Consider the following 15,399-nt stretch of genomic DNA (forward strand, 5'->3'; position numbering starts at 1 on the left):
TTTGTTGAAATAATTTAATCAACAAAGAAAAATACATTTGTTTTAAAATGGAAACTGCAACACATTTTTTTTTCAGCAGAAAATACAAGCCTGTGATTGTGAGTCAAGGAGTAGGCTACGTACTGTGAATAGGATTTACGTAGGTGTATTGAGAGAGATGAATCCCTTGTTGCACTTGAAGAGTGACAGGATTTACAACAACAACAAACAACTCAGCATGCAGTATTACCAGTGTTCGTGTAAATACAACACGTGCATGTGAACTAGCCATAGTTATCATTTAATAGGTTGATTATATTCCGGTCTGTTACAGTAAATCTGACTTTTTTTCTTGAAATGGCTTGGATGGGTGATATTAATGTGTAACTTCATCTCAGCATGATAACGGTAGTGCTCATTCAGCTATGAAAAACTAACTACTGTATAGCAGGTCTGGTCCAAAGTTATATCAGTTACACATAATGAGCTCTTGAGTATAGGAAGTATCAATAAATAAATATATTACATTAATGTCTGCCCGGATGTGGTGTTATGGGCTGATACTGTACATAGTGCTCTCTGGATGCCTGGGTATTTGCACATCCTCAGTTTAATTCGACTCGAAACAGATTTTGGCATTACATATTTCGAAGATCGTGCAGGTAGCTTTTTTTTATTTTCACACACGTTGTGTGTCCGTATGTAAAGTTTCAAATGACACAGTATGTTTCTCACTGGCTCAGTCTATAGCACTTCACTTGACAAAAGCTACGTACAAGCAAAACTACACTGGAGAAAAATACCTTTTGTACATAATAACTGAAGCAAAGTGGGTTGAATGGAAACAGGTGTGAAATGGGATAAGTTGATAGTTGTATTGAACTACTTTGAATATAACGTGTAACAACTCTCGTATTCTCCAAAGATAAAATACAGCTGCGCATATTCATAAAAATGACAAATACCGTATATTACCTGATTAAACACTGCATGATTTTTTTTATACATCATTTGTATAAGTTTAGCTGCCGTTTTTAGGCCCTGTGTAATGAGATCAACTTTAAAAACGTATAGTCGACTGTAATTCCATCACAGGGCTTTTGAATCTCCGATCCATTCAATATTGGCAGGCTTTTTACTTTCTGCTCGGCGCATTTTCTCCATTGCTTTCCAAGTGTGTGAATACATCACTTTACAAATTCAATGACAGCATTACATTACATACCATACACATACCATCCCCTATACCACAGAAACACAGACATTACTTATCATGTTTATTCTGTTCAGCTATAAAAACAGATCATAGAGGTGGTTAAGTATAGGTACTACAAGTATTACATTGCATTGAGGAGTTTCATTGAATATATCAAATGTGTTCATAGTTGGAAATCTTGGGAAATTCTGTGATATCCAGTGATATGTCAGTGTATGCTATTGTTGACATGTTATAGGATGCTGTGGGATAAATAATGGCAGGCAATGGGATAATTTCCATATAATTTCCATATATATATATATTTCCATTTCCATATAAGTGGATACATAGATTTAGGCTCTTAAATCCTGATCCAGGAAGGCAGGATCCGGAATTACTCAGTCCAGCCTTGTATGGTTACATTTTTATGTGTGGTATACTATTTGGGTATTTGGAATGGCAAAGCGGACAGGTGGTTATCTTAGTCATACAGTGGGTGCCACATGGCGATCTGCTTACGGGGGTTGTCTAGCATCTGCTGCCAGTGTTGGAGGCCAGTATTAGAGGCATGTAAACCCAGCTGACAGCGGCCCAGGGACTCCTGCTCACCAGGACCTGCCTGATTCAACACCTCCAAGTCCAGACTGGATTTAGATAGCAGCTCGCGGGGAACCTCCAGCATCATCATCTCATTCCACACTGGGTTCATCTTGTGCTTGACCCGTCGCGTCTGCTTCTTCTTCAGCTTGGTAGTCTGGTGCTTCAGGGCCAGTTTCACAGACAGGTCTAGGAACAAGGAACAAATCCGTCACTGCAGTGAAATCCACCAACAAAAATATTTGTCATTTTTAGTATACTCTGTCGTCAACCTGTGGCTGAATGGTTGTTCATGGTTGTATGATTTGAAGAGCAGTTGTAGGCATCATACAATATGAGCTGCAATGGGTCATATTAATAAACAAGGTGTACCTATGGAGTCCTTCAGCTTGTCCGACTGTAGTCCTCTAGCCTTCATCACCACTACTCCCAGCCGGTTGGCTGCAGGCAGGTAACTTATGGACAGCAGGAGCTCTCCAGCTGACTGGACATCCTGCTGATTATAGTCAATCACACCAGTTCACTGTGATTAGAACAAGTCACACGAAAAGCTTTACTCTGCAAATAATGTCAAAAAAACAGCGCAGAAAACTTCAACAGACTTTGGTATACATAGGTTAGAACAAATATCACAATAAGCCATGTCCATTTATGAATGACAATAAGGTGTGTACACGTGCCTGTTACCTTGACGCCATCATTAATGGACACAAAGGTCTGATTCACTAGTAATCAAATGGACTGGATGAATGGCTGTGTGAGTCACCTCTGTGCCTCAGGAAGATTAGGATTCATTAGGCACAAATCATTATAATCACTGCTATTACGCTTCTGATGCTACTGGTGAATCTCACATTGATCTGAAATCGTGCCACTTTCATAAATGGTCTTCGTGCGTGGGTTAGCGGCATACTGCAATATGCACCAATATGTCACTTTACTAAGTGGAATATCAGAGACTCTTATAACCAGGAAAGAGTCTGTTGTAAAAGTAATATCATTTGAACGTAATGTGTGTGTAGGAGAGGCTTTGCAGTCAACACTCCACCTTTTGTCAAACTGTTATCATGCATTAGTGAAAGTGATTGATATCTAGGATCTTTGGTCTTCCAGTAGTGCACATAAGAAGAAGTGATTTGTATTATGTCCAAACAGGCCACACAAAAAATAGGGAGCCCACTAATGGGCAAAAAGTCAAGGGTTATGCATTAGTGAATATGCAGCGTAGACGAGGCATAATTTGCTTTTTTAGGGGGTACTTGAAAATGACATGTTAACTACATCATTTTAACAGCACCAAAGAGCACAGTACAGTTTTACAGCTTGAGCGTCCCTTTATAATCTGCGATCCCATGGCAAGTAAACACATTAAAGTAGCAGCCTGACTTGCTCTTGGATTTGCTGTGAGCAATGTATCAAAGGAGTGGTAAGTAATCGATGCAAAGGGAATGGGGTAGTCTTGTTCTTTGAATAGTGTTCTTCTCTGAGTCAATAACTCTATACCACCAAACTCAACAAAAAAAAGAAATGTCGCTTTTTCAGGACCCTGTCTTTCAAAGACAATTAGTGAAAATCCTAACAACTTCACAGATCTTCATTGTAAAGGGTTTAAACACTGTTTCCCATGCCTGTTCAATGAGCCATAAACAATTCATGAACATGCACCTGTCGTTAAGACACTAACAGCTTACAGACGGTAGGCAATTAAGGTCACAGTTATGAAAACTTAGGACACTAAAGAGGCATTTCTACTGACTCTGAAAAACACCAAAAGAAAGATGCCCAGGGATCCTGCTCATCTGTGTGAATGTGCCTTAGGCATGCTGCAAGGAGGCATGAGGACTGCAGATGTGGCCAGGGCAATAAATTGCCATGTCTGTACTGTGATGCCTAAGACAGCGCTACAGGGAGACAGGATGGACAGCTGATTGTCCTCGCAGTGGCAGACCACGTGTAACAACACCTGCACAGGATCGGTACATCCGAACAGCACACCTGCGGGACAGGTACAGGATGGCAACAACAACTGCAAGAGTTACACCAGGAATGCACAATCTCTCCATCAGTGCTCAGACTGTCCACAATAGGCAGAGAGGCTGGACTGAGGGCTTGTAGGCCTGTTGTAAGGCAGGTCCTCACCAAACATCACTGACAACAACGTCGCCTATGGGCACAAACCCACCGTCGCTGTACCAGACAGGACTGGCAAAAAGTGCTCTTCACTGATGAGTTGCGGTTTTGTCTCACCAGGGGTGATGGTCGGATTCGTGTTTATCGTCGAAGGAATGAGCGTTACACCGAGGCCTGTACTCTGGAGTGGGATCTATTCGGAGGTGGAGGGTCTGTCATGGTCTGGGGCGGTGTGTCACAGCATCATCGGACTGAACTTGTTGTCATTGCAGGCAATCTCAACGCTGTGCATTACAGGGAAGACATCCCTAATGTGGTACCCTTCCTGCAGGCTCATCCTGACATGACACTCCAGCATGACAATGCCACCAGCCATACTGCTCATTCTGTGCGTGATTTCCTGCAAGACAGGAATGTCAGTGTTCTGCCATGGCCAGTGAAGAGCCCGGATCTCAATCCTATTGAGCACGTCTGGGACCTGTTGGATCGGAGGGTGAGGTCTAGGGCCATTCACCACAGAAATGTCTGGGAACTTGCGGGTGCCTTGGTGGAAGAGTGGGGTAACATCTCACAGCAAGAACTGGCAAATTTGGTGCAGTCCATGAGGAGGAGATGCACTGCAGTACTTAATGAAGCTGGTGGCCACACCAGATACTGACTGTTACTTTTGATTTTGACCCCCCCCCCCCCCCCCCCCCCCTTTGTTCAGGGACACATTATTATTAAAATCCACATGTCTGTGGAACTTGTTCAGTTTATGCCTCAGTTGTTGAATCTCTTTATGTTCATACAAATATTGACAAGTGCATTTTGCAGAAAATTAACGCCTTTGACAGTGAGAGGACGTTTCTTTTTTGTTTTTGCTGAGTTCACAACCAAATCAAAGGTTTAATGAAAATGTTTGTCTCTCTTTCAGTTGGACATCTAATAAATGAAATATCTCCTATCTTTCTTCAGTGGAGTATCATAGTGTGTGATTTCCTGAGGAGCTACAGCGCAGTCTACTGCTGCGTGTGTCATCCCTGGCTTCTGTCAGCCCCATCTGCTCCTGCGCTCTCTCTATGCAGCTAGGACCATTAAATAAAGAGCTGAGAAACTTCTCACTGTGCTCAATTAGAAAATAATTTATAGCTATTTTTCCGCAGCGGCGTGTATCACTTGCGTCACAACCCACATCATACAAACTCCCGCCTTCCCCTCCCTACATCTCTTAGCTTCCTCCTGTCCTCTGTCTCCTCTATCTGCTCGTCCTTTTCATCTTTGGCATGACTTATTTATCTCGTGTCATCCTCGTATCTCTCTCCGTCATCTCCCACTCCCTCTCCAGCTCTCCATCATCCCTATTTGTGATTCCTGGCAGGACTTCAGGCTCTCTTGCGCATCCCTGAAGACGGAAAAAGATCCCCAGGGTTTGTGATGACGTAGATTCTGATCTGCTGCCTAGCTCGGAGGCTCACGATGCAGTAGCCAGGAAAGACTGGAGAGCTGGCTGTTTTTTAAAATTAAATCCTTATTTTCACACAGGTGTCCCTGTAGCTGATGTTTTAATTGAAGAACAGCTTGTGGGTGGACAGAATGAGCTGTTTTGACAGAAAAGAGAAACCAGATCAAATTGGGTTTCTTAAAACCCCCTTTTTTTAAAGGCTTTCCAGCCTTTCAAATGGATCAGAAGCTAATAAACTGAAAAGGACTTGCAGCATACATTTTGTCTCTCTGTATGTACTCAATCCTTTCAGAGATTTCAATCAAAACGACCAACAACAATCTCCTTTTCAACTCTATATACAAATCCTCCCTGTGTCACTGAGACTGAGGCATGAAATGGATTGCATTTTTCTATAGCAGCTTGAGTAGCTGTCCTTTTTACTAAATCATCTTTAGGTTCCCATAAAGGCGGATGGTTACAACTGTATCTTGAGGAGGCTTAACAGTGCTTGTTACAGGGTAGCCATACAGACAGGCAGACCAAACCTAGCCATTGAGCTAAATTAGTTTGGCCTTGAATAAAAAAAATATTTTGATCACAGTGCCTAGTATTCAGTGTCACCAGATCTACAGAACAGTTGTCTTGTTTGCGAGCTGGGATGGCTCAAGTCACTATCAGATCACAGAGGGGTAGGGTCTCTCGAAGGATGCCATGGCAACGCCTACTTTTTATAATGAACACCTTCTGACAGCTCAGAGAAGCAGAGGAGAGACAATTAGCACAGGTTCGAGATAGTTAGTGGAAACACACTAAACACACAGTGACGCATCTCACCCCAATTCAGAATCACTCATGATTCCACCCAGTCTTCAAAAGAAAATAAACAGTTATAGTACTCCTCATGACTAAAAATGATATATGTGATGGTCTTGAAGAGGAACACAGTCCTACACAATTCAATTGACAAAAAATATAATAATATTGGAGGGAACAAATCACCCGGTGATTTCGCCTCGTTTTTTGGCTTGCTTACGGCCGTCTGGGAGAGAGGAGAGGAGGAGCTGGGATCCTATGAGAGGTTCATGGGTCTGTTCAAGATGGTCTTCGACCATCCTCCAGAGGGCAGAGAAGGAGGGGAGTGACTTCTCCAGCTCCAATAGGGTGCCCAGACCGCTGCGAAGTACGCCCTCAGATTTCAGACTGTGGCAGCCTCCAGCAGATGGAATGAGCCGGTGAGGACTGCGCGAAAAGAGGTCCAAACGGAGTTGGCGTGTCGGGATGACAACCTATCCTTGAACGCACTCATCGCAATGGCCATCTGTCTGGATAACCTTGCTTGGGAGCCATCCACCAGGCTCTGTAAAGGGAATCCGCTCCGGATACCTGTCCTCCAGAGAGCATATACGTCCCCACGGGGGTAAGAGATCGGCTGTTGACCTGGGCACACACATCCCTCGCCGCTGGGCACCCAGGTATCACCTGCACCATCCAATCCCTCTCCGATAAGTACTGGTACCTTGGCGCAGGGCGTTGCCCCCTATGTCAACTCCTGCTCTGTATGTGCACAAACCAAATCTCGCCGGCACGCTCCAGCAGGGCAACTACTTCCCCTTCCCGTGCCTCAGCGGCCTTGGTCCCATCTGTCCATAGACTTTGTTAATGATCTCCCCCCATTTCTGATGGTTTCACCACTGTTATGGTTGTTGCTCCCCCTCTACAGCACTGCTCCCCATCATTACGCACACTTGCTTCCCATCATTACATACACCTGGACTTCATCATCACCTTGATTACCTTCGCTTTATTTAGCTCTCAGTAGCCTCAGTCATCAGGCAGTATTGGTTTGTTTTGATTCATGTTCTGTACGCTTCTCGTGTTTTACTTATCTTCATCATTATTAAACTCACCTTCTGCACCTGCTTCCTGACTCCCGGCATATACGTGACACTCATTAAGAAATGCCGGCGGCTATGACAGAAAACAAATTTGAGTTGGCTTGGGGGTGTGGTTTGACGTGGGTGTATCTTAGGTGTGTCCTTGCCAGCACCAAAACCCATCTGTCAGAAGCTTGCCCGCAGCTTCTGAATAGCTATTGCATTCTTGTATACCCTTTAAACTAAGTGTTTTTGATAACTTTTAAATGTAGTAGCAGAAAGATGTAGAATAAAAAACCCTTTACATAATACCATAGAAGCAGTGTTCTGCTAACATAACAATGAACACCTTTCATTGTCATTCCCAGCCGATACAGACACTGTGACTATCAGCATGTTTGTCTGGTGGTAAAGGGGATACCTTGGCAAACATGTTTTTCACATTTATGTCAGAGTGGTCATACAGTACCTTTCTGTGTGGTATCCCATATACAAAAGGAGTTCCCTGATCAGATACAGAATACACATGTTCACTGATACCATTCAATTCAATAATTAAAAAAGACAATACAAGTAAAAGTTGTTTCTAGTAAAAATGTTTATGCAGAGTGTAAGCTCTCTCTCCTTTCAGAGACATCAGTATCAAGCCCATCTGTCAGTCTGGACTTCATCACATCATCTTGCAAGTCTCCATGCTCTGGCCCCATACATGTTTCTGTGAACACATATGCACATAGTCACTGTTCTATTACCAATGGCAGTTAGGATAGGTAATATCTGATGCACAAACAGGTACTATGTTGACGTTTTAACAAGTCAGACTAAACCTACCTAATGCTGTTCTCCCCATCAACGACCGTTGGTGAGCAGGTAAGAGGTGAGGCTAGAAGTGAGGTATTTGCCAGAGCCCCTTTGATGGGCATAGCAGCGTAGATCAGCTCCTGGCCCCTCATCAAAGATACTGGTCAGTCACACGCACGCACACGCACACACACACACACACACACACACACACAGCACTGATTATGATTAGCCTGGTGAAACCAACCTGATCGCTGCGTTCATCTTTCTATTTCACTTCAGATCAATCTTGTTCTACCAAGCTAGGTTATGCTCCGGACATTATATGCATCTAAGAAGTAGAAAATAAGCAACAAGTAATGTCAGTTTACATCAATTATGTTTCACAATTGGGTTATCAAATGTATCAAATGTAATGAAGTGGGTTACCTTCTGTATTTTTTACAAATGATGAGCCTGGGAAGGCTGTTGCCGCAGACAGGTGAAGGTTGCTGGCCGGATACTTGCAATTGGAATGCTCACAGCGAGGGCCCCCTTGCTGGTCTCTATACTGCATCTTTGGTTGCAAATAGGACATCTCTCGAATAACAATATTTATATTGTGCCCTCGACACTAACTTAGAGTGGCATGGAAATATGATTACATCGCTAGCCAAATAATTAGTAGGAAACAACTTTGCCATAGTATGATGTCGTCAAATAACATCCACTATACTAGCGACGATCGTGATAATGATTATCAATATACATAACCAGATACATAACCAGCAGTCTATGGTCTAGCTAGCAGTATACTCACCATCACTGGGGACCGACAAACTCCAACCACCTATTCCGCATGATAGGGTCCTTCGGCAGGGCATGCAAACCATAGTTGCTGGCTGTGCATCTTGCTGGAAGCATGCGTTGCATGGTCAATCCGTTTAAGTCTTTTCAGTCTCAAACGGCCGTGATCCTTTGAACATGTTGGTTGGGGAGCCCCATTCAATGAAGGTAAGCGAAGTGGGCGGAGTGGACATTTGCAGGTGGAGCTTGGCAAAAGGGGGCATGATTTGTTGACATATTTGTAATCCAAACCCGACCTTCATTTACTCGTTGTGATGCACTGAGGTTCCAAACTCTATTTTAGACGAGACTGACTTCATGACCAAAATGGCCTTATGTACACTTTGTAGTCAATTGTGATACTAAAATAAATGTTTCTGACTCATAGTCCTGAGGACCATGCCTCAGGACTACCTGGCCTGATGACTCTTTGCTGTCCCCAGTCCATCTGGCCGTGCTGCTGCTCCAGTTTCAACTGTTGTGCCTGCGGCTATGGAACCCTGACCTGTTCACCGGATGTGCTACCTGTCCCAGGCATGCTGTTTTCAACTGTCTAGAGACAGCAGGAGCGGTAGAGATACTCTGAATGATCGGCTATGAAAAGCCAACTGACATTTACTCCTGAGGTGCTGACATGTTGCACCCTCGACAACCACTGTGATCATTATTATTTGACCCTGCTGGTCATCTATGTGTTACGTTCCCCAGTTTCTGTGTTGAAGTTTGTGTATTTGAGTGTGTGTTTCAGGAGTTGGCTTCCTGAAATTCCCCAAGCAGCTGATTGGTCGACTCCACGGCTAATTGGAGCTGACCCCGCCCCCTCTTCAAGTTACAGCTGTATCCGATTAATCTCCTTCTGAAGCTATATAAAAGCCAGTGTTCTGTTCAGAAGAGAGATGATAGCTGGGAGGTCATTGCAGAAAGAGTGATTGTGATATAGAGAGATGATTGCTGAGAGAGGAGGCTGATGGCTCAGGGTTATTTACAGTGTTAGTTGTAGCTGGGAGCAGTTGGTATGTACTGTGTTAGTTTGTTGCTCAGTCAGAGCATATTTGATGTCCTGTGTTTCTCAGTTTGTGAAATTGTTTAATATTCTGTTTCATTTGTTCTCAGGGTGGAAGGGGAAGGCACCTAGGGAGTGTTTAGGCAAGAGGCCCGCGGGCATACATACTGTATACCCGTAGTATATTCACTGTCTAGGTAAGACCTGGGCGGACCACACCCTGTATTTTGGTTAGGGCACCAGGTGGTGCTAAATTAGGTAAGTAGTGGTTAGGCAGGTAAGATAGGAGAGGGGGCTCTGATATTTACTTTCTTTGCTTTGGTTCCGTCCAGCCCCTTTTCCCCATATTACCGTGTGAAGGAATAAATTGTGGTAAATTCTGGGGAGTTGAGTTGTAGCAGGGTGTTGCATTCCCTCTTCACAGAGGCGTGTGTAACATATGAACATTTGAACATCTTGGCCATGTTCTTTTATAATCTCCGTCTGGCATAGCCAGAAAAGAAGACTGGCCACCCCTCATAGCCTGGTTACCTCTCTAGGTTTCTTAAGTTCTGGCCTTTCTAGGGAGTTTTGTGATTTGATATCGATGCCACATAGGCCACAAGGATTTGTTGTTTTTATAGAGTCAGTCACTCTTTAACTTTGCAGCCAATGCCATCTACTATGTATCAATGGTAAGAACAGGGTAGTCTACCTGTTTTGGTGGTTGAAGGTCGACCCAGCAGTCTGCGTTGGACATCATGCCCACATCAACCAGCTTGAACCTCATAACGCCGAGGTTGGTGTTCTGGGAGAAGCGGTCACAACTGTGCAGGGAGAGAGCCACTTCGCCCTCCACCTCATACCCTCCTGGCAGGGAGAACACCAATCCTTCCTCCCAGCGGGTGTGGCTGGTCAGGCGTCGCGACGAGGTCTGGGCCTCCCTCTGTCCTGCTGCAAAGGTCAGGACTCCGGCCACATAGCCCTCACAGCCCGACCCCACACACAAATGCTCCGCTACAGAGAAAGACGGAGAGGGGAGGCAACAGAGAGAGGGGAGCAAACCCTGAGAATAGCAGTCTATTGATTTTTACATTTGAGTAATTTAGCAGATGATCTTATCCAGAGAGACTTACAGTTAGTGCATTCATCTTAAGATACACAAGCTAGGTGGGACAACCACATGTCATAGTAAGTACATTTTTCCTCAGTAAAGTAGCTATTAGCAAAGTCAGTGCTAGTAAGGGGAGGAGTAAAGTGTGTTTTTCATAAAAGGCATTCTTGAAAGGGGGGGATTATTTAAAATAGAGGTAGGGTTTCAAATGTTTTCGGAAGATGGGCAGGGACTCCACTGTCCTAGCTTCTTCCACCATTGGGGTGCCAGGACAGAGAAGCGCTTTAGGGGTGGGAGGGCTAAGAGACCAGAGGTGACACGACAAAGTATTCGGGTTTGAGCATAGCTTGAAGGTAGAGAGGGGCAGTTCCTCTTACTGCTCTGTAGGCAAATACCATGGTCTTGTAGTGGATGCAGGCTTCAACTCGAAGCTAGTGGAAGAGAGATTCTCATTAGCTGTTCCCAATTCCCTATTTCTGAAATAAGCATATATGAAAAAGTCTGCCAAATCTTATGTAGAATACACTGATGCTAGAACTGTATAGGATATGGATTAATGAGGAGAGTATGTGTATGCCAGGCAGGACTCACAGACAGCTGGCCTGCAAAGAAGAGGGCACGACAAAACCTATTCCCCCCTCAGGAGACTGAAAAGATTTGGCATGGGTCCTCAGATCCTCAAAAGGTTCTACAGCTGCACCATCGAGAGCATCCTGACTGGTTGCATCCCTGCCTCGTATGGCAACTGCTCGGCGTCCGACCTCCAGTCATTACAGAGGGTAGCGTGAACGGCTCAGTACATCACTGGGGCCAAGCTTCCTGCCACCCAGGACCTCTATACCAGGCGTTGTCAGAGGAAGGCCCTAAAAATTGTCAAATACTCCTGCCACTCTAGTCAGAGACTGTTCTCTCTGCTACCACACGGTACAGGATTGCCAAGTCTAGGTCCCAGAAGCTTCTAAATGGTTTCTACCCCCAAGCCATAAGACTCCTGAACTTCTAATCAAATGGATACCCACACTATTTGCATTGCCCCCCCCCCCCCTCTTTTACACTGCTGCTACTCTCTGTTGTTATCATATAGGCATAGTCACTTTAATAACTCTACCTACATGTACATATTACCTCAACTAACCAGTGCCCCCACAAATTGACTCTGTACCGTTACCCCCCTGTATATAGTCTCGCTATTGTTATTTTACTGCTGCTCTTTAATTACTTGTTACTTTTATTTCTAATTCTTATCTGTATTTTTTTAAACTGCATTGTTGGTTAGGGGCTCATAAGTAAGCATTTCACTGTAAGGTATACAGCCGTGGCCAAAAGTTTTGAGAATGACACAAATATATTATTTTATAAAGTCTGCTGCCTCAGTTTGTATGATGGCAATTTGCATATACTCCAGAATGTTATGAAGAGTGATCAGATTAATTACAATTAATTGCAAAGTCCCCCTTTGCCATGCAAATTAAATGAATCCCCAAAAAACATTTCCACTGCATTTCAGCCCTGCCACAAAAGGACCAGCTGACATCATGTCAGTGATTCTCTCGTTAACACAGGTGTGAGTGTTGACGAGGACAAGGCTGGAGATCACTCTGTCATGCTGATTGAGTTTGAATAACAGACTGAAAGCTTCAAAAGGAGGGTGGTGCTTGGAATCATTGTTCTTCCTCTGTCATCCATGGTTACCTGCAAGGAAACACGTGCCGTCATCATTGCTTTGCACAAAAAGGGCTTCACAGGCAAGGATATTGCTCCCAGTATGATTGCACCTAAATCAACCATTTATCGGATCATCAAGAACTTCAAGGAGAACGGTTCAATTGTTGTGAAGAAGGCTTTAGGGTGCACAAGAAAGTCCAGCAAGCGCCAGAACCATCTCCTAAAGTTGATTCAGCTATGGGATCGGGGCACCACCAGTATAGAGCTTGCTCAGGAATGGCAGCAGGCAGGTGTGAGTGCATCTGCACGCACAGTGAGGCAAAGACGTTTGGAGGATGGCCTGGTGTCAAGAAGGGCAGCAAAGAAGCCACTTCTTTCCAGGAAAAACATCAGGGACAGACTGATATTCTGCAAAAGGTACAGGGATTGGACTGCTGAGGACTGGGGTAAAGTCAATTTCTCTGATGAATCCCCTATCCGATTGTTTGAGGCATCCGTAAAAAAGCTTGTCCGGAGAAGACATGGTGAGCGCTACCATCAGTCCTGTGTCATGCCAACAGTAAAGCATCCTGAGACCATTCATGTGTGGGGTTGCTTCTCAGCCAAGGGAGTGGGCTCACTCACAATATTGCCTAAGAACACAGCCATGAATAAAGAATGGTACCAACACATCCTCCGAAAGCAACTTCTCCCAACCATCCAGGAACAGTTTGGTGACGAACAATGCCTTTTCCAGCATGATGGAGCACCTTGCTATAAGGCAAAAGTGATAACTAAGTGGCTCGGTGAACAAAACATCAATATTTTGGGTCCATGGACATAACTCCCCAGACCTTAATCCCATTGAGAACTTGTGGTCAATCCTCGGGGCGGGTGGACAAACAAAAATATATAAAGACACTAAGGCAGCAGACTTTGTGAAAATGAATATTTGTGTCATTCTCAAAACTTTAGGCCATGACTGTACACCTGTTGTATGCGGCGCATATGACTTATAAAATGTGATTTGATTTGAACCTGTGCCCTTCGTTAGCATATCACAACAAGCGTATGATGCTGGTGTGAACAGAGTGACATCTTGCAACACTACCCCCACCACCAACTAACACCCACCCACCCGCAAGGCAAAGTAGATGCATTGCTGACCTTTTCATTGGGCGGCGCATCAGCATCTACAGTCGATAAGCGTCCACATACGGGGACCAGCCAACAGAGTGCCAACGCAAAGGCGTCCGAGCTACTCAACCCCTTATCAAATTACCCACAGTCTTATGAAGAGGGGAGACCGGAGGATTGCTTTGTCTCACCACAAATTAAATACATTATTTTGTAGATGGAGGACATAAAAGAAGCAAGGCAGAATAATGAAATATATGAAGCCAGTGTGGTAGTGTTTGTGCGTCATCACTTTGCCACTTTATTGGCTTCGGAATATTGCTCCAGAAGACACGATGCACTGAGGGGATTGGGTTGTGAGGTCTCCATTTACAATTTCCTGTCACACCCTGATCTGTTTCACCTGTCTTTGTGCTTGTCTCCACCTCCCTCCAGGTGTCGCCCATCTTCCCCATTATCCCCAGTGTATTTATACCGGTGTACTCTGTCTGTTGCCAGTTCGTTTTGTTTCGTCAAGCCTACCAGCGGTTTTCCCGTGCTCCTAGCTTGCTCTAGTTCCCGTTTCCGACCATTCAGCCTGCCCTGACACTGCCTGCCGTTCTCTACCTTGTCACACCACCCTGGACTACTGACCCCTGCCTGCCCTGACCCTGAGCCTGCCTGCCCTCCTCTACCATCAAATCAAATGTTATTTGTCACATACACATGGTTAGCAGATGTTAATGCGAGTGTAGCGACTCCAGACTCTGCTCTGGATTACTGACCTCTGCCTGCCCTTGACCTGTCGTTTGACTGCCCCCGTTTCTGTTATAAACTTTTGTTACTTCGAAACTGTCTGCATCTGGGTCTTCTCCTGAGCCTTGACAATTTCCATCTATTTGTTACTCTTGATTGACTGTTGCCTCACATTGATTTATTATATTTGCGGAGGGTGAGGGCTAGGCCATTCTCCACAGAAATATCTGGAAACTTGCAGGTGCCTTGGTGAAAGAGTGGGGTAACATCTCACAGCAAGAACTGGCAAATCTGGTGCAGTCCACGAGGAGGAGATGCACTGCAGTACTTAATGCAGCTGGTTTTCACTTGTTCAGTTTATGTCTCAGTTGTTGAATCTTGTTGTGTAAATATTTGTATGAACATATGTTAAGTTTGATGAAAATAAATGCAGTTGACAGTGAGAGGACGTTTCTTTTTTTGCTGAGTTTATGTTTAATAGGTGAACTAGGGTCAACATCATGTTTAGTGATACCTCACCCTTCATAGTTTGGCCCTGTCCGGGGGTGTCCTCGGATGGGGCCACAGTGTCTCCTGACCCCTCCTGTCTCAGCCTCCAGTATTTATGCTGCAGTAGTTTGTGTCAGGGGGCTAGGGTCAGTTTGTTATATCTGGAGTACTTCTCCTATCCAATTCGGTGTCCTGTGTGAATTTAAGTGTGCTCTCTCTCATTCTCTCTTTCTCTCTCTCGGAGGACCTGAGCCCTAGGACCATGCCTGACATGATGACACCTTGCTGTCCCCAGTCCACCTGGCTGTGCTGCTGCTCCAGTTTCAACTGTTCTGCCTTATTATTATTGGACCATGCTGGTCATTTATGAACATTTGAACATCTTGGCCATGTTCTGTTATAATCTCCACCCGGCACAGCCAGAAGAGGACTGGCCACCCCACATAGCCTGGTTTCTCTCTAGGTTTC

General features: G+C 44.6%; 1 protein-coding gene across 4 annotated transcripts in view; it reads right to left on the bottom strand.

Moving 5' to 3' along the window:
* syt13 (synaptotagmin XIII) overlaps positions 1-15,399 on the bottom strand; it is a 27,236-nt gene continuing 11,837 nt past the window's right edge. For 2 of the 4 annotated variants that reach the window (XM_021606994.3, XM_090238408.1), the window contains 3 exons: positions 10,528-10,829; positions 2,147-2,270; positions 1-1,963 (listed from right to left, as the gene is read on the bottom strand). In XM_021606994.3, the coding sequence (XP_021462669.3) occupies positions 1,659-1,963; positions 2,147-2,270; positions 10,528-10,829 (731 nt within the window). In that variant the 3' untranslated portion in view covers positions 1-1,658. Of the gene's footprint in view, positions 1,964-2,146; positions 2,271-7,784; positions 7,920-8,035; positions 8,166-8,434; positions 10,830-15,399 lie in introns of those variants that run through there. The other 2 variants (XM_021606995.3, XR_016496774.1) reach the window with 2 other exon arrangements.

This window comes from Oncorhynchus mykiss, chromosome 6 (genome assembly GCF_057628025.1).
Source record: "Oncorhynchus mykiss isolate SJ-2025 chromosome 6, ASM5762802v1, whole genome shotgun sequence".
In the NCBI taxonomy this organism is placed as follows: Eukaryota; Metazoa; Chordata; class Actinopteri; order Salmoniformes; family Salmonidae; genus Oncorhynchus; species Oncorhynchus mykiss.